The following is a 23,380-nucleotide window of genomic DNA, read 5'->3' as shown; positions in this document are numbered from 1 at the left end:
TTATCACCTCAAGGCGATAAGTCCTTCATTTCTATTTTATTTTTGCTCGTTGTTAGGAAAAGGGGAAAGAATACAAACAGTTCATACTACTTGCTGGAGCTGTCTGCATTTTAACCCCAGACTAAGAGTGGACACCAGAGTGCCCTTACGATGGTTCACACAAAGGGCTCAGTGTCCAAGGCTCTGCTCAGACAACCCAAAATAGCATCCAGTGAGCAGTGACAAACCGAGTGTCGTGGTGCTTAAAGCCGGAGCCCGGAGCAAAGTGACTCAGTCGGGTCTGATGAGAAACCAGGGAAGCAAAAGGAGAACAATCTCTTCTGCTATTCCTCATGTGTTTCACGGGAATTTGGAACTTCCATTTCTTTGGCGCTGCTAGAATTTGAAGACATAGGTAAGAACGGGATAATCGGGCATCCATTGAACTATATAAATTATTTTTTAATGAATAGAGGGCCAAAAAGTACGTTGAAAAGCTCTTTGCTTGTGTGTGCTTCCCAGGAAAGAAAAAATTCGAATGCTTCAAAACGGTGACATGTATTTTGAACTTTCTCTGAGACAAATATATGTAGGAGCAATTAGCCATCATTATCGTTCAGACTGAGAAAAAGTTGCTTATATCTAGACTATTTAAAACATTGTGTCCCGAGATATGTATCACCACTGTATCTTTTCCTTTCTCTAGAATTTTGGTTTTTAATCTGTCATGTATTTTACCTCCACACTACCAGATGATATTTATAGTAAAATTGTCAACCTTGAAATTATGAGAACCAGTATTTATTTACAGTGTAAATATTTTACTATAATAAATGGTTTACATTTAGGAAGTGATGTAAGTGCGGTGCTTTCTGCATACCTGAATAAAGCTAAACGTTTCTCTGAAGAACAATCTATGTTCACATCTGACATGCAAGTATTTAATTTTCTTCTTTTGCTATCAAACTCTCCATAGACATTTGAAAATTTTCTTCTTTTGCTATCAAACTCTCCATAGACATTTGAAAATTTTGTAAACAAAATGCTGAATTAAGAATGTTATATTAATAATACTATTAAAAGTAAACTACTGAGTTTATTATGAATATAAACAAACACATCCCTATTGAAATATGTATACATGTAATTAGCAAGTATTACATTCATTACATATAATAAAAGGTTATTTTACCAAATCTGAAAGATATAAAATTGTATATTAAGAAAATGACAAATTTGAAAGATAATTAAAATTGTTTCTAATTTGTTGAAAATGATTTTAATTAGGTTACCAATATTAATAAAGTATTTCAATGAAATTTTGCCAAAGGGATTTAGTAAATCTGTAACAAAGGGATTTAGTATATCTAGAATACGAAGCGACAAACAACAAAAATATCTAAATAGAATGACAATTTTTTTCTTTAGAGTATATAAATTTATACATCCATGAATTCATTTTTTTGAATTTCTGTATCTATACAGAATGTATTATTTATATAAAATATTTGCAGCCCCGACCGGTGTGGCTCAGGGGATTGAGTGCAGGCCTATGTACCCAAGCATTAATGGTTTGATTTCCAGTCAGGGCACATACCTGGGTTGTGGGCCAGGTGCCCAGGAGGGGGCATGTGAGAGACAACCACACATTGATGTTTCCCCCCTCTTTCTCTCTCCCTTTCCCTCTCTCTAAAAATAAATAAATAAAAATCTAAAAAATTAGATTAAATTGAATATTTGCAAATTTAGTAATATACACATTCTTGGTAATTAGCAATATCAATTAATATAATAAAATAATATAAGTTCATATAAAATATGTATTAAAATCTAAATACTTTAGCTGTGTAAGTATGACAAGTATGCACATATACATGCTTATAATTTTTTGTTTGAAAAAGCTGAAGGGGATTAAGAATTATGAGCTTTCAGTTATAAAATAAATCACTGGGATCTATTATAAAGTATAGGGAATATAGTCAATAAAATCATAGGAACTTACTAATGTAACATTGTATGTTGACTATAGTTTAAAAATGTTTTAAAATATTTACATTTTAATGTAATGTGACTATCTCTGCCTATCACATTTTTCAACCAATAAAAGTATTTTTCAAAAAGGAATAATCATTATAAAATTAAGTGTAGAATTATTTATTTTTAAGTAAACAGCCAGCTTATGAAGTCTAGAAATCATCTGATATTTTATTCTTTATATGCCTGCCATGCATTGCTAAGAATTGTTACTATTTTTTTTATAATAAATCTACATAAATTATAGATTGATACTGAATCTTTTGCCACTCACACTCTTAAGATGTCTCCCAATGTTATGCTACATTTCAGGTGTTATAGAATATTTAACATGTTATACAGTTTAGAAGGACTCATAGTTCTTGTCACCTACCTTTGTGTAGATTGGGTTTTATTGCCACCAACCTCATGTTTGAGAACCATGCTGATGAGTATGAGGAAATGGAGTGTTTACATTTTGTTGTCATGGCGAGACTTCCTTTAATATGATGACCTTTGACGACCTGACCTTTGCTGAGGCGTATCAGATTGAGGACTAAACATACAAATATAGAATTTAGTGAACCCATATGAATCCTTCTTTCTGGCAATGCTGCTGAAAGCTCACAGATGTGAGAAATGAGTGACTTTTACCAAAGTGACCAGAAAGAAGTTTGATGCTTTTTAAAAATAATCCATACTTTTAAAGTCTTCATCACCAGCTCACATCACCACTCATTTGAGAGTCCAGCAAAATGTTCTAAAACGTACCTTTTCACAACTTACAATGAATCGATTTCTTTTGCAATGATGCAGGCCCTCTGGAAGATTCTTGTATGATTCACAAAGAGAATTCCTATCTCCCTTCAAATACAGTTCTAGCTCTGCTAAAGTGGAAGTGGTGTTGTCAGAAACATGTTGCATTAATTAATCAGTAAGAGACATTCACCAGCACCAAAGAATGCCATAATGTTCAAGTAAAACTTTATGTTCAGAGACTCTGCTTTGGCATACCGAGTCTGAAGGAAAACAAATCCAGGAAAGCAGGCGGCAGAGGAGTGGTCACCGGCGGGGAAGAGGGTGGAGTGGGGACCAAGCAGGAAAAGGGGGTCCACTGTGCAGTGACAGCTGGGAACTAGACTTTTGGCGGTGAGCGCCCTGGAGCACACCTGAGACTTATATAACCTTATAAACTAATGTGTTCTCAATAAAGTAAAAGTTTAAAATGTTATTACAGGACAGTGACGTATAAACATTCAGGATTAGTACATCCACATTTTTATGTCCCTTTATCCTATGGATTTACATAATAAAGGATCATCTTCAATGTGCAGAATAGTATGTTAAAGTGGAAATAATTCTGGCATATCAGTCAGTTATGGCTTAAAATAACCTAAGTCATTTTCTCTAAGTGCAAAACTTAGAAATGTCATTCCTATGAAAATGAGTAAGTTATACATAAATCATAGGACAGAAAAATGCCACCGTTTTCTGCTTTTATGCTGAATTACAGCTGGATCATTTCCAAGAGTTCGCCATCTATTTAAAAATCTCTAGTGGCGATTCTGACACCCTTTGATAAAAGGATTACACTACTAAAATTCAAAGACAAACATGGACTATCACCAGAACACAAAAAACAATAAAGAGAAAAGAACACAGATGCATCTTCTGTTTGAATTTTAGAAGTATTGTTTCTTACTAAACAAATATTTCTTGCTTGTGCTTGAAATTGCTCTTGATCCAGCAAAGCAAAAAAGAACCCTTTTCCCAAAGTGACAGATGAAAAATGCAGGAGCCGTGACACCACTTTTCCGCTGGATGGGGACCCTCCTTCTAAGTGAGACGTTGCTTTTTCTTTGCCTCTTGATCTTCTCTTTCATCTAATGTCTATCGAACGTGCCAATTCTGCGGGCACATCAGGATCTGATTCCAAATGTCTTGGTTAGTAATAAATAAGTGTGTCTGTTTACATACACACACACACATACACACGTGTGCATCTATATCTTTGTCACAGGACACATTTCAGGTTTACATGTTGACTCATTTGATAATTTATGACCACATTAAAATGTGATGTCATTTTATAAAATATATATTTAATAAAGTCACTTATGTATAAGTGTTATATAGATGTTTATAAGTTTTAACTGTTTAAAACACACAGCTCTTCACTCATAGGTATGATTTGTGTGAGACTGTGTGAAACTGTGTTATAAAGATATCTCTGAGTTTTTATCTTGTAGAGAATGAAGAAACAGGGAAACACGGCCCAGCTGTCCATGTGTGAGTTGTTAGTACACATCTTAGTGAGGTATTAATTAGCTGGCTTCTACATATCATGAAAAATGGTGTTAGGGATGCCAGATTTAAGAAAAAATTAGGTGAGGAATTATTTCATATAAAAGCATCATTCTTTTCCACAGAACGCATTAATCTCCCTACCCACAGTAAACTGAAGTGGCTCATGCTCCATATAACCCAAATTTTTAAGATAAAGAAAAGTTTACTTACTCAGTAATTCAGTCATTCATCCATATTACACTGAATGCTTCTACATTTAAGCACTTAAAAGAGACATGTTTATCTTCCCTGGCATCAATTACAAGGGCATCGGAAAACTAAAAAAGATATTCTTACTCACCTGTTAAGTCCATTTTTATCTTAGATGAACTATATTTATGATAGTTTTCCTTCCATAAATTTACGTGTATTTTTAACCCATCCTATCTCCTGGAGGTATACGTTTACTGTTTTCTAGATTTAAAAACATCTCTTTTATTTTTATGTACATTTTATTTGCAATTAAAATGTTGTACCAAAATTTTATCTTGGGTCATAGAGAGCAGGCATGTATTTACTAGAAAAGCCTGCCATTCATGTTAAGGGGATTTGATTTTTTCCCTATATTTGTTAAAATACTTTTCAAGACCATTACACCTGCAGCTACTAACTTATGAGTGTGTAACTATAGCCTCACCGTCAGCTGCATATTCTTTATTTACTACTCCTAACTTCCTTTTATCTTTAGAATCACTCACAAAATGAAAAAAATGTATTTACTGTAAAAATTTAGCATCTGTTTTTTATTTCCAACTATTAAGCGCTGCTATTTTAGGTGTTAATTAACATCACACATGAGAAACAGCTAACGACAAATTAGTTTCTGCTTGCCACCTCCTGGAAATACCGCCAGGACAAATGTATGCGCCTCTCTCTGTTTCTCTGTAACTCCAAAATAAAACAAAACTTAATACTTCAACTAATTACCTAAGAAAGAGAAAAAATATGCTATGTACTTCAAAGAAAAAGATTTCAAATTGGTTACTTTCTAGGAAATTAAATGCCTTTATATCTAATTTTAATTTTAAACATTTTTATTGTAACTCTGAACATAAAAGAATTTTGCTAGTTTTGCTTTTTGATGGCATAACCAAAACTGATTTCAATATTTCACCTATTGTGGGTGTGCATGCACGATATCCTGGTAATGAGTGCATAGAAAATGCATGTGACTCTGAGTGCACCCAACAAATCGTAAAATTTCAGGGGAAAAATCCTCAGGAAAAAAGACTTTAAGCATTTGCTTTAAAAATTGTGAAGAAATGGCAGAAAAATGAAGTTAGTACCTAATACTGTGGAGAAAAGACCCTAGAAAAATCAGATCTTGACACAGACACAGGAGGGGATTAGCTGAATTCCACAGGCTGTGGGGATTTGTAACCTTAATATCTTAATTTAGAAGTCCTTTAACCTGGTCTGCTGTTTGAAATAGTGTTTGGAAATTAATATGCAAATGAACTTGTCCCAGAGCACATCCTACTTCTCCCCAATGCTGACCCTGCTCAGCTTCTTGTGGTCCTTCCGGTCAGGCATTGCTATCTCCTCTGTCAAGGCTTTATTCCAGCTTTTGCCTGTAGCTGGCCTTGGGGGCTTCCTTTCCCTCCTTAGTTTATATAAGCTCACTTTGATCTTTTTTCTTCTCCTTTTAAAAGGAGGTTAATAATTAACGTCTCGCTGAATGACAAGGAAGACTAACAGGAGAACACGTGAGGTATCTGTGAAGGTGGCTGGAATAGAGCTGGGGTGTCACTGGAGCACTAGGCGGGGTTACCAGGAACGGTCCAGTTCCCAGCAAGCTCATGCCACAAGTACTTAATGGGAGTCAGCGGAGGTGCAGCCCCCCCAGCTCCCCACCCTCACTCGGTGGTCCAAGCTTGACGGAGCCTCCACCTTCTCCTAACTACAGCTCTTGCTTGCCAAAGCAGCGAGACAGAAGACAATTATTCCCAGGCCTTTCCTAGCTTCAGTTCTGAACTGATAGACGTCCCATTTATATTTCATTATATTTATATTTCATTAGCCGAACTGGTCAGGTCAATCTGCCTGCTTGAAAGAGGGATGCTGGTAAACAATAGTACATCTTCCACAGAGACAAAAATATTTTAGTTCCTTTTTTTACTCATATTTCATATTCTAGTCACATCTATTTCGGCTTACTAATTATCCAGCATTTAGGGATAGTTTATGAAATCTTACACAATTGAAGCCAACATTTTCTTAGAGCAATGGGGTGGAAGGGAAGGTATGAGGATAGAAATGACAGTTCTCTCTGAGTCTGGAGTCACCGTGCTCTCGTTTAGGAACTTTGGCCATAATTTCCGCAGGTACCTTAGCCTCAGTGTTTCTAAACCTACCGTGGACAGTCCCTCCCTGGGCAATCTTTCTTGAAAGCCAGTTGGTCATTAAGTTTTGTGAATTCTGTTTCCAGTTATTCCTTTTTTCTCTCACTCCCATCACCCTTTCTGGGGCCCACGATTAGCCCGAGTGCTGGGAAGCATCGGCACCTTCAGGATGGCAGCGAACCATCCAGAGTGGCAGGGAGGGCACAGCAGAGCAACCGTTTCAAAGTCCTGGAATGGCTGATGCTTTTAAGCACAGAGTAGAGGACTCAAATTCTTTCACCGATGACTAGTACTGTATTGGAACTAGTGATTAAAATAAAAAGGAATATAAATTAAATATAAAGGTAGACATTGAGAGGGAAGTAAGACAACAGATACTACAGACTCTCCAAGATATTTCAGCTGAAACACCGAACATTTCATTTGAGACAACTGAATATGTATGTTTCCATTAAAATATCCCTGCTTCTGGGCTTAAGTGGACAAGGTAGTTATTTATTTATTTATTTACATTTTTAGAGAGAGGGGAAGGGAGGGAGAAAGAGAGGGAGAAACATCAATGTGTGGTTGCCTCTGGCGTGTTCCCTGCTGGGGACCTGGCCCACAACCCAGGCATGTGCCCTGACTGGGAATTGAACCAGCAACTCTTTGGTTCACAGGCCTGTGCTCAATCCACTGAGCCACACCAGCCAGGGCCTTAAATAGTCAAGATTTTAAATAGAGCCACGCAATACAGAGTACCTTCTTTGAAATGCATATTGAGGTTATGTCTATAACATAAAAAAATTAGACTTTAAGGTATAGTCTACACCCAGCCACCAACCATCCATGTTCTTCCTCTATAAGGAATTATAAAGATGCTTAAGTAATAAAGGGGGTTGTTAATAGATGTTGTAAGGCCTTCATTTTTTCATTTTATAAATAATCATTCAAATTAAAAGAAAGGAAGGAAAAGACTAATTTCTCTGTAATGATAGTGCCACTTACAACCCCATGGGCCACATTTTACTGTATGTTTCACACTGAGTTTCTTGCCTCAGACTCCAGTGTAAGAAGCTAGACATGCTTCTTTAAACTGAGGAAGAACAAAGTTTTCTCTTTTTTTAAAGGTCACTTTAGAAACCATAATTTTAGGAGTTTTTTTTTCTTTTTTTCTTTTTCAATTTAAGCTTTGGAACTTTCTGAGCATCACACAGTATAACCCTCCTAAAATGTTCTTTTGGTCAGGGCTGCTCAATGGTTTCCTAAAGACAGAGACATTATATTAAGTGCCATCTACTTTTCTGTATGAGAAGCCAGTGTAGCTGAGCTTAGTTCAGCTTTCCACAAGGCTTCCAGAATACATTATGTTTTTATAAGTTTTCACAGATGGAATAATTATCTTTATGTAACCAAGAAGAGGTCATAGAAAAGACAATTCCTAATTAGATCCAGTTACAAATGGTATAAGTGCATAGATTATAATATTTTCATCCGTTAAGTCATAATTAGTCTTCTTGGAAAACATAATTGTTCTGAGTCACACTGGGATCATTTGCAGCCTATATATGCCCGTGCAATATCACATAGTGCTTCAAGCATGACACTTTTTATTTGTCATAGTCATTTAGCCATGCCCGGAAATAGAATGACATTCAGATCATTTGAAAATCCACGTAGAACACATGCATCAGGCATAATGCATCCTATGCTGTTTCTGCAATAGTCATTTATGAAGTTTTACACGCGTGCGCATTGTTTGCAGAAATAACAGCGGCTGAGTATTTCAAAGTTTAGAAGAACGGAAGTGATCAGATCTTCACCGCCCGCTTCTAGGAAGGCGTTTGTCCAGTTAGATGAAAACACGGAACACCTGGTAGGTGTCCGACAGTGTACTGGACGCAGATCCTCGCTCAATCAAGATAACCCTAAGAGGTAGCACTGTTACTACTCTCCTATCTCCCAGGAGGTCACTGAGGCTCGCAGGGGTTGGGCCAATTGTCCCAAGTAATGGAGTCAGTGGGTGGCGACTGTCCTTGCCGTTGTCATCCCGCTGCACAGGTGGCGCTCCTGAGCTCACCGAGCTGCCTTCAGAATCTTTCAGCTCATGCATTGGGGAGAATAACCCCAGAATCAATAAATGGTAATCTCTTGATCTTCACTACGGTGTTAAAAACCTATATTTATGTAAAAGCATTTTATAATCTATTGTAAAATTATGTATGAGCATGTTAAACAAATAAATATTAAAACAAATACACATGAGGGAAATTTAAATCCATGTATGATTCCTGGTTTCAGAGATGATTTCTGTCTGCATGAAAGGGCATAATTTTCCACATCTTCTTCTCCGCGTTTGTCTACATTTTTCCTTAAATAAGTGGTATCATTTTATATGTATTTAATTTTTTAACTTAAGAAAGTGTTACAGCACTATTTTTATCTAATCTTTATTATATTTTTCTATTACCATTTAGGCCCCTTATACCAGAGCAATTACCACCTTGTTGTCTGTGTCCGTGAGTCCTTTTTCCTTTTTGCTCCATCCCTCCACCCCCTCCCCTCCCCCCACCAGCTGTCATCTTTTCTCCATCTAGGAGTCTGTCTCCATTTGGCTCATTAGTTCAGTTTGTTCATTAGATTCCGCATATGAGTGAGATTAGATGGTATTTGTCTCTCTCTGTCTGGCTGATTTCACTTAACTTAATGTTCTCCAGGCCCATCCATACTGTTGCAAAGGGTAAAATTTCCTTTTTTTTTTATGGCTGAGTAAAATTCCATTCTGTAAATGCCCCATAGTTGTTTTACCCACTCATCTACTGATGGACACCTGGGCTGCTTCCATATCTTGGCGATTGCAAATAATGCTGCAGTGAACATAGGGGTGCCTATGTTCTTTTGAATTAGTGTGTTGGGTTCCTTCAGATATGTTCCCAGAAATGGGATCGCTGGGTCAAAAGGCAGACACATTTTTACTTTTTTTGAGGTATCTTCTTACTGCTTCCCACAGTGGATGTGCCAGCCTGCATTCCCACCAGCAGTGCGGAAGGGTTCCCCTTTAAAGCAACTTTACAGCGCCACATTCAATGGCTGAATATGCTGAATACATTAGTGAGCATGCATTTTGAAATTGGTTTTTATTCACTTGTGTCCTTATCAGCTGTGAGACCAATTTGATGCATCTTCTCCAAATGAATAGGTTTAAGACAGGGAATTTCCAGTGTTTTTAAATGATACAATGAAAATAAACATATAGCCACATGTGCATGGGTGTACCTCCTTAAATAATGTCACATTCAAATAATGTTTTGGATATTAGAAATAAGGCATTGCTTTATTTGTCCTAGTTCCTTATTTTTAAAAGGACATTAAGGGGGAAAGGGGTTCTTTTTTTTTTAAGATTTTATTTATTTATTTTTAGAGAGGGAAGGGAGAGAGAGAGAGAGAGAGAGAGAGAGAGAGATCAATGTGCGGTTGCTGGGGGCTGTGGCCTGCAACCCAGGCATGTGCCCTGACTGGGAATTGAACCTGTGATGCCTGGTTTGCAGTCCGCGCCCAATCCACTGAGCTACGCCACCCAGGGCGGGAAAGGGATTCTGTAAGAGAAAATATTTTCCAGGTTTGACTGCAATCACACAGGAAAAGAACTGTAAGAAATAGCCTATGGACATGTAACGGGTAAATTAATATTAGATTACAAAATGGCAAAGACATAATTGAGTTTTATACAGATTAATTACATTCACAACATATAATTAGAAATAGGGTCCAAAAGGAGATTTAGGCAGAATCTTCAGCACAGAGGCATGCGAAGATTTAACCTTGAAATAACAAGGGGAAACCACGTGTTGGTAGTTCGTGGAAGAGGGGAGAACATGGGATGTGTTTGTTTTGTTTTCAATGAGATTTCGCCAGTGTGTATTTCATCAACGAGACTCTGTCTCTTCTCATTCTAGAATATTCTGCACACTCGGGCTCAACCTGCCAGTGCTGAGCACTCCAAACCTGGTGTTCGTTAGCCGACAGCCCCCCTCGCTGCTCAGAAACCGAGTTCACAGTGGCCAGTGCAGGCAGGGAGTGGCCCGTCCAGGCAGGCAGTGGCCCTTGCTGGTCCCTATCTTGGGACACCACACAGACAGTGACTGGAGAAGGCTGTGCTGTCCAAGAAGGCTAGAGACGCCCGTAGACAGGCATGCTGGCTTGACGATGCTGTATCTGGAGCACGCAGCGTTTATTTGTGACAGTAACTACGCACAGTTTCATGAGAGTTCATAAGCGGGACAAAGAACGATCTTTTATATTCCAGGTCTGGGGCAAGGGAGTTGGCATGGGGACCATCCCAATTTGGGGTCCGGAAGTGTCGCTTCCTTCTCACTTAGGCGGGCAGCCTGCACCCACTCTCCTTTCTCTCCCTGTTTCCTAATAGCGGTTCGGAAACAGCCCTTTAAAAGTCCTCAGGGGGAGTGTTGCTCTCTGAGGCCGCCAAGTTTCCTCTGATTTTAGGAGATGGCAAATAGGATTAAGTTTCTATATTTACCCCATTCACATTTCCCCAGCTACCACTTGGCTCCACTCACTCACAGCCACCAAACCCATCATTCTGACTTATTCTCCCTTGTTTTCTTTTAAACCAATCTCATGAATCTTGAGACCAGCTGAGATGGAGGTGTCCTAAAAGGGGATAATAGAAAGCGTTTTTAGTGTCTGGTTTCAAGACTTGCCCAAACACTATAATGCAAATTATAGGTCTTCATTCAAATTCTGAAGGTGAACTGATAGTGACAGATATTATGCATGATGTTAGAGATCTAGGCATTTCCTCTCTTCTGTTCAGGAAAGCATAGCGTATATTGTTCACTCTACATCCTTAAGATTAGGTGTCCAGTCCTACCTGTAGTGTTAACTAACTACTTAGTACTGGGACGGTCACTTAAAATTTCTAGATATAAATTCCTTCCTATATGATGTAATACAATAGATGAAATATATTTTTCAATAATAAAACCATGTGATTCTACTTGGATTTAATATTTAATGCTTATAAAAATAATGTTATTTAGATGTTAGTAAAATTTTATGCAATATGTTAATATCAATATCATTTTAATATTATACATTGTATATTTTGAAGTATACTATAGAGTGCAGCTGCTCTACATTTTATTTAACAAATATAAGTCATTGTGCCTAGACTCTGGCAATGAGATTAAACCTAAATACACTAACTTGAGAAAGTATTAGCATGATCTTCTTTTTTCCGTATTAGAATAATACGCAGGTTTTTCTTTAAGCATCCATCCGATTGGAAAATATAATCAGAACTGCAGATGTAGGGCAAAAATGTCACCGCTCGTTTCTCCGGGGACCGTTTCAGAATACTAATTGGGAGCATTTTTCCTTATTAGCCTGGACTCAGCCCTGAGTATTTCTCAGTCTGGCACTGTTGACAGCTGCCAGCAGTCTTCAATCACAAGTGGACTATTATTTGAAATGTTTTCTCTTCCCCTGAAATAGAAGAGTATTTTTTTCTGACCATTATAGAAAATTTTGAATGTGGAAAAATATAAACAAAGCCACATTATTTCATCATTCAGACATTGTTATCGCTACATTTCATTTTCATATTTTTATATAGAAAAGTTCCAGCGAAAGGATATGCCTATCTGTTTTATTATGGCCTAGGATTATAAAATTACATTTGACTTGTGATTTTAAATTTACTTGTGAAATATTTCAATCACACACATAACCTGAAAAATATAACCTATGGTAGAAAAGTCACCCAGATTTAATGAGTGTCACTATTTGATACACATGCTTGAGATTGTTTTAGAGGGAGAAGAATGTGACAGATAATTCTAAACGTCAAACTTTGAACCACTTTCTTTCCCTACTATGTTGGTAATTATCATGACACATTTTGCAGGTCATTTTTCTTTACCTGGAGTTATTTTACAAAGTCTATTTATGGCCATAGTCTCATGGGGCATCATCCTCTAATTTTTTTGAAGCACTTCTGTAATTGGTATTATATAGTACCCTAATTTGAACTTTCTTTTTTTTATAAGTTTATATATGTTTTCCTAATTAATCTGATTTATACTTGCCTCTCAAGTGGAGAAACTTGAAAGCTTCATCATGTATAAAGGAATAAGAACTGTTAGCTTATAGAGTAATGTATTTTTCCTTCTGTGAGACCATCGTCTCAATCAGGATGAGAGGTGCGGTCATCAGCCCACAAGGTTTCCTCACGCCCCCGTCATCCTTCCTGTCCCTTCCTAATCTCCACTCTCTCTCAGCTACCAACCTGCTCTCTGTCACTGCGATGGGTTGACATTTTCTGGGGTGACTTATGAGTGGAACCATACATGAACTTTTTGTCCAGCTCCCCCACCACCCCAGCATCGTTACTTTGAGATGTTACTGCGTGCATCAATAGCTCATTTGGGTGTGCACCGGTCACGTGCCAGAGTTGCCAAACCCCTGTTCTGCGATGTCTTTATTTTCCACATCTTGCTGTTTGTGCCATTATCATTATAGATTTTATCCTACATATGTTATATATCTTGTAATACATTGTTATTAATGTATAAACAGTAAAATTACATTTAAAATATCCATACAACAAAATCACTTTTTATATTTACCTATATATTTTATATTTCCATCTCATTATATTACATTGTGTAGATTCATATACTCTTAATTCTGAAAACATTTTCTGAATATTTTCAGAGATCAGTTATACTGTTGGTTATTTTTTCTGCTCTGCTTTATATTGCCCCTGGTGTGAAGGTTGTATAATTACAGGTTAAAAGTTCTCTCTCAGAGCTCTCTATATATATCATTCCACCAGTCCTGCATTGTTTGTGATGAACATTTATTAGATTTTATTACTGCTTGTTTTTCTGGTGAGGTTTTATTATTTACTATTTGCATTTTATTTTAGTAATTTAAAAATAGCATGCCAATTTTTTTTTTTTGCTTTATTTTCCTCTTGTTTCATGTGTATTACGATTTCTTTTTTGGGAGGGTGTGCTATTGTTCTGCAAATCTGAGAAACCATGGACCATTCTTATTATTTTATCCCAATCTCTCTTTCTTCTTTTTGGAGATTCAAATTACATATTTGTTTTACCACTTCAGATTGTTCCAAAGTTACTAAAATTTATTATGAAAATTATTTTTGCTATTGCACTTTGTACTTTGGTTTGAGTAATTTCTATTACACAGTCTTCATAACCAATGTGTTTTCTTCTGTAGTGTTCAGGATTTTGGTAAAACCATCCAGTGAGTTTTGTTTTTAGATATTGTATTTTCAATTGTAGGGGTTCCTCTTGGTGCTTTTTGAGTTTGTATTTTTCTGTTATGTTTCACTATGTGGTCACTGAAATAGTCAGTTTAGGCAATAATCATCAATAACTGATAAAACTTTAAAACAAAAGGTGACTAGGAAACTCATAATAAATGAACCAATTGATGTAACATGAATCTACTAATGAATCTTGAAACAAGAACAACTTGAACACTAAAAACAAAACGTGAAAAAAATTAGATATTTTATGCCTCCAGACATAATGCAATAGGTAGTACAGAGCATCAGCAACAAGTATTTTTGACACATAGTTAAAATTGCATCGAATCAGGCCTCTACTTATTTTAAGAAAGTAAACAAACACATTAAATCACACTATGGGACAGAGTGAGCAAAATTCTTACTGTGGGAAACTGTACAGGATAAGTCACATTGTTTGTCCAACTCATAAATTAAAAGAAAAGTTAAATTTTAGAGTGATAAAATCTATGGACTAAATGAGACAGAAGGAATGTATTAATAAGCCACACTGGTGGACATAATTGAATCCTGAATCAAAGATACTTAATTTTAATTTGAACACTAGTTGAATATTTGATTGTATTCATTCAAAGATTTATTCATTTACAATATTAAAATTTTGATTTTTAAGTGGATAAATACACCCTTTTGCCTGAGTGCATATGTCTCTGTGTAATGAATGGTTAATATGCTATAATGTGTGAAATTTATATTAATATTAGAAAATGAATATATATGTAGATGAAATAAGATTGTGCTAGTCTTGATAATATTAAGTTGAGAGATGGTGTCTAAGTGTTTATTATACTATTTTCTATATTTCTAGATGTTTGAAACTATCTTAATATAAAGTTAACAAAAATGTTATTTGCCCAACATTACAAGTTTACTTAAATTACTGTTAGTGATAATTTCCTAACTTTATGCAAAATATCTTCCAAAAAAAGAAACTACATAGTCCAAATGTTTTCATTATTCACTAGCTATTAAATATACATATTTAAGAATCTCTAAATCACATACTTTATATGCATCTCAAATAGTCACGTAAGGATGAGATTTGTCTTCAAGTTTCACCTCAGCTGCATTTCCTCATGACCTTTGTGAAATAAACTGATATCAAAGAACACGTTTGCTGCAAGGAACCCCAGGGAGACCACAGCCTCTCCACCGTGTGTTCATTCTTAATTAGGTGCGTTTCAGCTCTTCCTAACAGAGCCAAAGACCTGCAACATCTCTCAGGGGTTGTCCAAAAATACATGGACGTCCAAAACAAGATCACACAGGACACCCCTACCAGAAATGGGAACTCTGTGGCTTTTTGTTGTCGCTGTTGATTGTGACATTAAAGTGCATTCTAGATCTGAAAAAATTATTCTTCTTCCTTCATGAATCCCAAACAAACAAATCCAATCTGGTTGTACAGATGTGCTCTGTAGATGTGGAAAATGCAAAGCTTTCCATTTACATAGAAGTCATTTCAGAGAGAGCTGGTATGATCAGTCCCAGGTAAATGGAGAGTTTCAAATGGAAAATTTCACAGTTTGAGTTTTTTGTTTTAATAGCATATAATAGAAGATACCTTTCATCTTTTGTCTTACATATTAAAAGTATTCAGCCATGTTTACCCAGACACTATAATTCTGTATTTACTTTCTGAAAATGGAGTCATGTCTTTCTTAAGAGAAAAACAATTTCGTTTCCTATCTTTCATAGAATAAAAGGGTAACTGTCAGGCACCGACTTTCTATCCACAGTGTTTTAGAACATCAGGATCCATGATTATTAAATCCCCTGGGGTTTTAGGTGAATCGTCCTTTTGTTTATTGGATACTACATAAATGATAGTTTGGAAAATTGTATGAAAAAACATATTTCCAGCCCTGGCTGGCGTAGCTCAGTGGATTGAGTGCGGGCTGTGAACCAAAGTGTCGCAGGTTCGATTCCCAGCCAGGGCACATGCCTGGGTTGCAGGCCACGACCCCCAGCAACCGCCCATTGATGTTTCTCTCTCTCTCTCTATCTCCCTCCCTTCCCTCTCTAAAAATAAATAAATAAAATCTTTAAAATAAAAAAAAGAAAAAACATATTTCCATTGAAATACAGGAGACATACTATATTTCCCTCTGCTGAGCTGACTGCTGCTGTAGTGGGATTGTTTGTTTGTTTGTTTTTATTAAACTAAGATAAAATGGAAGAATTAAACAGGTTTGTTTTCTTTTTTTAAGTCTACCTGCCTGTCTGTTGTCAACCAAGGAGCCTGCCGGAGCAACTTTCCAACCTTCAGGCAGATTTGCCTACAGCTTAGACTGAACAGTGCCTGAGCAGAAATTTGTAATTATTCCACTCATGTTATTGCTGAGCTACAAGATATAATTAACTAGCCTAATTGAATCGTACATTAAATGTGTACTTTTGTTCCATTTTTACGAATGCAAAGGTTGTATTGTATCCTTTCTTTAGCAATTACGTGAGGGAAAAAAAAGGTATTTTTAAAATGTCAAATTTTGTTTTGTTTCTTGTTCTTTAGGACATGAAAGTTACCTAAGAGTTTACAAAGATTATAAAGAATCCTCACATTTTCGTCGGCAACATATTGTTCCTTCCGGAGGGTATCAGCTGGAGCCAAAGGGGCAGAATGAACTGTTCCTTTTTGCTGCCTTTCCTGCTGGGGATCCCTCTCCTCTGGCCTTACCTTATGGCCACCGGAAACTCTAAACTCGAGGAAGCTGAGCACCCGGGGGGGTCTCATTGGAGACTGAAGCGTGACTGGGTATGGAACCAGTTTTTTGTGCAAGAGGAGATGAACAGTACTAATCATTCCATTGGCCAGGTACTGGTTTTCTGAGAACGGTACGGGAAGTAACATGGAAACCAAAACCAATGAATTGAGGCAGTTTTGGTATATGGTGAATTTTAAATATTCTCAGTAGAACCATTCGAAAACTTGGAATACCTGCATAATTAATTGTTTCCGATTTGTTAGCCACTCGAGTATCTACAAATGACTGAGAGAGAAGGAAAGCACTGGTTTTCCAAGTTCACTGGAGACTCCCATACAAAAAGGGCAGCCGCCATCACCAACCTCTGGGAACTTAATGGTGTTCTTTTTGGGAATGGATCTAAGCAACTACACTGAGAGCAGTAATATGACCAATGGTATTTAGCCTAATTTTCTGTTAGGCAAAGTAGGGGTTGATCTACCCCTCTTAATTTTTAATGAAGCAGATTAACACCAAATCCTTTTACAGTTAAGTAGCTTCAAGAGCCTATGCTATTTTTGTTTTGATGAGTGAAGTTGGAGTATAAAGAATAATTATTTTTAGCCCTGGCTGGCATAGCTCAGTGGATTGAGCGCGGGCTGGGAACCAAAGTGTCCCAGGTTCGATTCCCAGCCAGGGTACACGCTTGGGTTGCAGGCCATAACCCCCAGCAACCACACATTAATTTTTCTCTCTCTCTCTATTTCCCTCCTTCCCTCTCTAAAAATAAATAAATAAATAAAAGATAAAAAAAAGAATAATTATTTTTGCTTTCTTATAAGAATACATTTTAAAAGAAATTTCCTTTATGAGAAAGAACATTTCCTATATATATGTTTTTGGTTCTTATTATTCTTTGGTTTTCTTTAAACAGAGGAAATTCCAATATCCTGCCTTTTTCTGTAAAGCTCTTTCTCTAGATGAATGGATGGAAGTTAAGTTTAACCGCTAATTAACTGGCACTAAAATTTAATTGGGCCCAAAGGGTGAAGTACTCAAAATTCATTAACTCCTTTTCTCTGACCCTTCCAGGAGAGCTGCAGAGTTAGCCTGCTGTCCAGATACCACAGGAGCTCATCTATCCCATCATCCAAATGTACACTCAACCAAAGGCTTAGCTTAGGATTTTAGGCAAATGGACTGATTTCAAACTGTGCGTGCCCGCAAGTAGTGTATCTCATCCCTTTTTATTTTCTAAGATGACGGCAGGTAAATCACAAGCGGAGAGCCACGAATGAGGTCCGTAATGAAGTGTCTGCTGTGTAACTGGGGCTCCCTAACTACACTGACGGTGGGCTCCACGGAGCTCCGTGGGCTCTGCATTCACTGGCAGCAGCGGCGGGCCGACGAACCCCAGCTGGTGGCCAGCACCGCTCGTCAGGGCACTGCCTCAATGCCCTTTGAGCAGGGACTGCCTCCCTAGTTAACCGCCACCGGTTCTAGTTTTTATTTTTCTGCTCCCTACACAAATCTCGCCCCCGCTTTTTGTCCCTTTCACGTAGCAATTGATTTTGCCTACTTTTTTTTTCATTCTGTAAATGTAGTTTAGGTCCACCAGATAGGTTCCCTCTAAAAAAAACCTCATTAGGCTTAAATCACACATAGATAACTAGTTGGAATGAGAATAATAATGCATGGTTAGGTGCTTGTAATTAAACAGCTGGTAAGAACAAAATTTAGCTGCCGTGTCCAACAGAACTTCCTTTTTGATCTATTTGTTAAAAACGATTAAGTTTGGAAAGCATAATTAAGCAAACATTTCAAGTGATGTCGATTTGCCAAATTGATGATAACTGCTTCATTAGGAAGATATGTTTTGAGTGGAAATGTAGGACTTTTATAATACTAGAATCCATGGAATTGAAATGTGTTTCACTTATGCACCTTGTGACATTAAGAGGCAGGTGTTCAAAATGTATTTTTTTGCTTTTTTTAAAATTTAAATCTGTGTCTTTAAAAAGATCAAGCCCACTGATCTATGGAAATTGCCTTCTAAATTATACCTTAAATACATGCATTTATTACTGAATTTGACTTATTTTCATTCTAATATTGAATCAAATTTTCAAACTACTTCAAAATGATATTTGAAAACCATGGCTCATGCTTTGCTTTCATTTGATATATTTATTTGAGAGGACATTCATTTTCCTTAATTTCTTATTGGGTCATGAGCCTTCCTTTTTATTTTATGATAATGAAGGATTATCGAATTAAAAGAGATAGAACTTTTTAATTATCTTTTTATTATTAGTAACAGTTTGATTCTTTTACTGCATGGCAGTGATATTCAACACATCATTAAAATTATTAAAATTAGTTGTTTGAGATATCTTCAGGTATTCTCCCCAATACATAGACAAAAAGTATTAATCAGTACAGAGTAATACATTGTACCTTGAGCTATGAGAAAAGTTAGGAATTTAAGATTATATTTCTTGGTTAACACAAAATTCCAGAGAAGCCATCACTTTGAAGGAGGGCATATTCATCAGTGATGAGACGCAGAAGCCAGAGGTTCACAGTAATTAGGAGCTTAACGCAGACTTTCCTCTCCATGTCAAAATAACTTAGATATGCAAAAACACATACAACCAATGTTACTTATGTCATAATAACCTTTGTTTTTAAATATAAAATTAGAAATTATATTAATGCTATGAGTGGTAAATAGATTCACTTTGCTTTTAAAAAATAAAAGTAATGAGAGTAAGAAGAATAAGTATATTTGAGGATTGAGTAGAATATGCCTGTTGATAGAATTTAATCTTAAAATGAACATTATACCTTATTTAATATAACAGAGGGATCACACAAAATTATTAACCTCAGGAATACTAGGCAGGCAAGAAAATAAAATCATTACAATAGAAGTGTCCCTTTTGGCATGTCTGGAAACTAAAAGATCCATCTTTTCTCTTGCAGCTGAAATATGGGGTAGACAATGAAAAGAACGATTACCAGTACAAGCTTTTTGGAGATGGAGCCGGAAGCACTTTTGTCATTGATGAAAAAACAGGAGTCCTATATGCGGTACAGAAGCTTGATCGAGAGGAACGGGACCACTACACGCTGAGGGCCCAGGTGATAGATGCCACTACTGGAAGGGCTGTGGGAACCCAGTCTGAATTCTCCGTCAGAGTCACGGATATCAATGACAATGAACCAAAGTTCCTAGATGGACCATATGAGGCCATTGTACCAGAGATGTCTCCAGAAGGTATTGCATATTAATTTATATCGAGCATATATTAATAATAAAAACAGATTTAGGATTTGGAGCATATGCTTCGGAAGTGAGTTATTTGAAAACTCTATATGTGTACTTCCTTCTATAAGCATGTTAAATTAAATATTTTAAAAATGAAACTACTGAAATGTTGTGAATATTGATAAATTATTTGTCTTGTTAAAATACATTCTCAGTCTTCAAGGCAATAAGGAAAAGTTTAAACATGTTTATTTGAAAGTGTAAACATGTTCACTTACTAGTTTCTTCAATGTGAAACTTTATTTTCCAAGAAACATATACTTTTGTATTTTAAAGAGGAAAAATGGTCAACCTTACAGTTATGTAGGAGAAAAATAGGAGTACGTTTGTAAGACAAAAATTCTCTGTGCATCCAAATCATGCAACGTGGAGACTAAACTCAAAACAAATTGGATGGATATCTCTGTGGAGCTGTACACACTTGCAAGTTTTTTTTAAACTCAATGTCACTTTTATTAATATTTTAAATATAATACATGTAGAATAGAGTACTTTTCCATGAGATATAAGAATTGACGACCTCAGGAATCAGAAATGTCTTTACAATAGGGGGAAATTATAGTGGTTATGCAAAATTAGTGCACTCACTCACTGAGTCAGAAAATTTTGATAACACAGTGTGTTATAAAATGTAATTGATACAATTCATTAATATGTGATAAACTGAAATGTGATCCAGTTATGGTCATTTAAAATGTTGTTTCCATGCTCAAAAACTGTTTTAACTGAATGTTTGATTCATTAGCCAGTGAGGATACAAACTTCCAATTATGAGATGATTAGAGGCTAGGGATGTAATACATACAGTATGGTAGTGTTAACGGGACTGTAGTTTATACTTGGAAGTTGCTAAGAGAGTAGATCCTAATTGTTCTTACTATGAAAACAAAATTGTGATTATGTCAGGTGTTGGAGATGTTAACTAACCTTATTGTGGTTATCATTTCCCAGCATATGCGTGTATCAATCATCATGTATCTTAAACTTATTTAATATTACTTGTCAATTACATCTCAATAAAGCTGAAAAAAACTTCATTTTAAGATTATTTATCATTAACATGGCACACATATGTCATAATGTAGAGCCATTATAAAAAGATTAAATGAAATTTATGTAAAATTTACACAGATTTCAAATTTTTTCATGAATTGTAATAAGTATTACATGTAGCAGAGATTTCTCAGAAACAAAAATCTTTGTTTCTTAAAATACATCAGATATGAAAATTAGATCCTATGAAACTTATGGCTTTGGACACATGAATTGAAAGTGATGGGTACTAGGATCGATTTTTCTTTGTATTCTTTGTGAATATATTATTATTTATTAAATACAGACCAATTTATTTGCCTTAAATTCTCTCATATTATTAAAAGTAGAGATGTCAAAGCTGCAACCCAAGAATAATACGAATGGCCTAATTTTCAGGTGATTATGGACAGAAAGCAAAATTACTTAAAGAATAGTTTGCACATTTGCATTGACAAGAGGAAAATGGCATTTCTTTCTTGAGTGTCACTTGGAGGTCCCAGGCTGTAAAGTAACTGCATCTCAGATATAAGCATGGATGGGCCAGTCAATACTTATAAATAACTAATAATCCTTATACTAACAAAACAAGTTCTCAGTGTCAAGGAATGGGCAGACGCATAGGTTAAACCATTATTCCCATCATGTATTTAATTTCATAAAACTGCCTTTTTACTAGATCATCTAATAGCTTATATCTGTTTTTGTTACCAAGATCACAGATTCAGGCTGTAGGTCAAAAGAATATTATTTACTGTGAGTTTGAATTTGACCATTGGACAAGCCCACATCGTCTCAATAAATTTGTTGCAGATTCATCAGATTAATCACAGTTAGGATCTGCTCTCTTAGCAACTTCCAAGTATACAGCATCATAAAGCTGTGAGTAAGAATAGCTTTTCTGTTAGACAGTTTACATCTTCATCCTAAGAAAAGCCTGTTAATACTTTTAGCACTGGATTCGGAACAAAAACACTACACACAAAAGTAAATGAGTCATTTTGAAATCTACAGTGGAAATCTTGGCTTGAATGCACGATATTAAGCTGCAGCATGCTGTTTATGTAGTATTCTGTAATAAATGCAAACTTTACAGACATAATGTCCTTAGCACAGGTTGCTGACTTCTCTGTCGCTTCTATGATATTTAACCTAGCCTGTACATCAGAATTTATCACTCTTTTGCATTTTTATGTTTGGATGTCTCCCCAAAATAATGAGAAGATAAAGCATTCTTTGTGAAATATGAGACACCACCATCTAATACAGTTTTGTTACTAATATTAAACTACCTTTGGGTGAGAATCATTCAGTCCTCTATAATTCTGGCTTGTACTAAAATCCATATAAATCAACACTGACAGAGTGACAGTATTTTTACATCAGATTTTACTTTCGATGGGTAAATAGGTCTAAAGTCTTGAGAATATAATTGATGCTACCAATAATGTTTGCAACCTTCAAATATTTTCTGTAGTTTTATAAGTTTTAGCACTTATCAACATTACCACAGAAAGCACAATTTATCGCTCCTCATACACAATAAATGCTTTATATTAACATACCATTCCTTCATTATAATTTTCTATCTATGTCTTAACAAATGAAAAACTATGTCAGCAAATGAAGATTCTGGGAGTACTAAAGTGTGATTTTTCTCTCAAGCACTTGGTGTGATTTTACTTCTTATGTGACCTACATAACAATATGATTTTGCGATACAGTGTGTCCAATAAAATAGGCAAAGTCAAATATCATCTCAAATTTACTTTCATAAGGTTATTTTGAAAAATAAAATAAGCTCTTAAGATTCAGAAGCTGGTTAGGAAGATAAAAATGATTTAAATTTGCACTTTTGGAAAAGTCTCTTAAGGGTAATTTTGGCCGACACTATCAACTATCATTGTGATACTAGAACCCAGGGTTGTTCTGTTGAATATTGTATTTGTATAATTCTGAGAGAACAACTTTTTTTCAGTTAAACTCCTATTCACTAAACAGAATAGATTAAAATTGATCTAAGAAAATTTTTAGACAGGAAATGCAATTGTTTGCCCTTACAAAGACTGATCAAGCTAATGTGACTTCTCTCAGAAGGCTTTAGGCACTTTCTGGTTAGCATTCCTTCCTAACTCAATTTCAAGGATCCAGCCAAGTTAAAATTTTAAGAGTTGCCAATTCTAATTACAGGAAGGTGTCTTAAGATGGCATAGTAGGAGTTAAGGGTGGGGCAATTCAACATCCACATACCTATCCTGGGGTAGTCACTCACCTGTATACATAGTCCTAGGGGTGATTTTGTATTGTCACAGGCGTTCTA

At 36.0% G+C, this 23,380-nt stretch overlaps 1 protein-coding gene across 4 annotated transcripts in view; it reads left to right on the top strand.

Annotated features, from left to right (window-relative positions):
• The first annotated feature begins 274 nt into the window (after positions 1-274).
• Positions 275-23,380, top strand: part of CDH19 (cadherin 19) — a 46,996-nt gene continuing 23,890 nt past the window's right edge. For 3 of the 4 annotated variants that reach the window (XM_045850087.1, XM_045850090.1, XM_045850089.1), the window contains exons 1-3: positions 275-394; positions 16,526-16,828; positions 19,683-19,977. In XM_045850087.1, the coding sequence (XP_045706043.1) occupies positions 16,634-16,828; positions 19,683-19,977 (490 nt within the window). In that variant the 5' untranslated portion in view covers positions 275-394; positions 16,526-16,633. The remainder of the gene's footprint in view (positions 395-16,525; positions 16,829-19,682; positions 19,978-23,380) is intronic. The other variant, XM_045850088.1, reaches the window with a different exon arrangement.

Source organism: Phyllostomus hastatus, unplaced genomic scaffold (genome assembly GCF_019186645.2).
Source record: "Phyllostomus hastatus isolate PE091 unplaced genomic scaffold, TTU_PhHast_1.1 phas_contig_80, whole genome shotgun sequence".
Lineage (NCBI taxonomy): Eukaryota > Metazoa > Chordata > Mammalia > Chiroptera > Phyllostomidae > Phyllostomus > Phyllostomus hastatus.
Note: the sequence above shows the minus strand (reverse complement) of the source record. Positions and strands in the feature narration are given on the sequence as shown.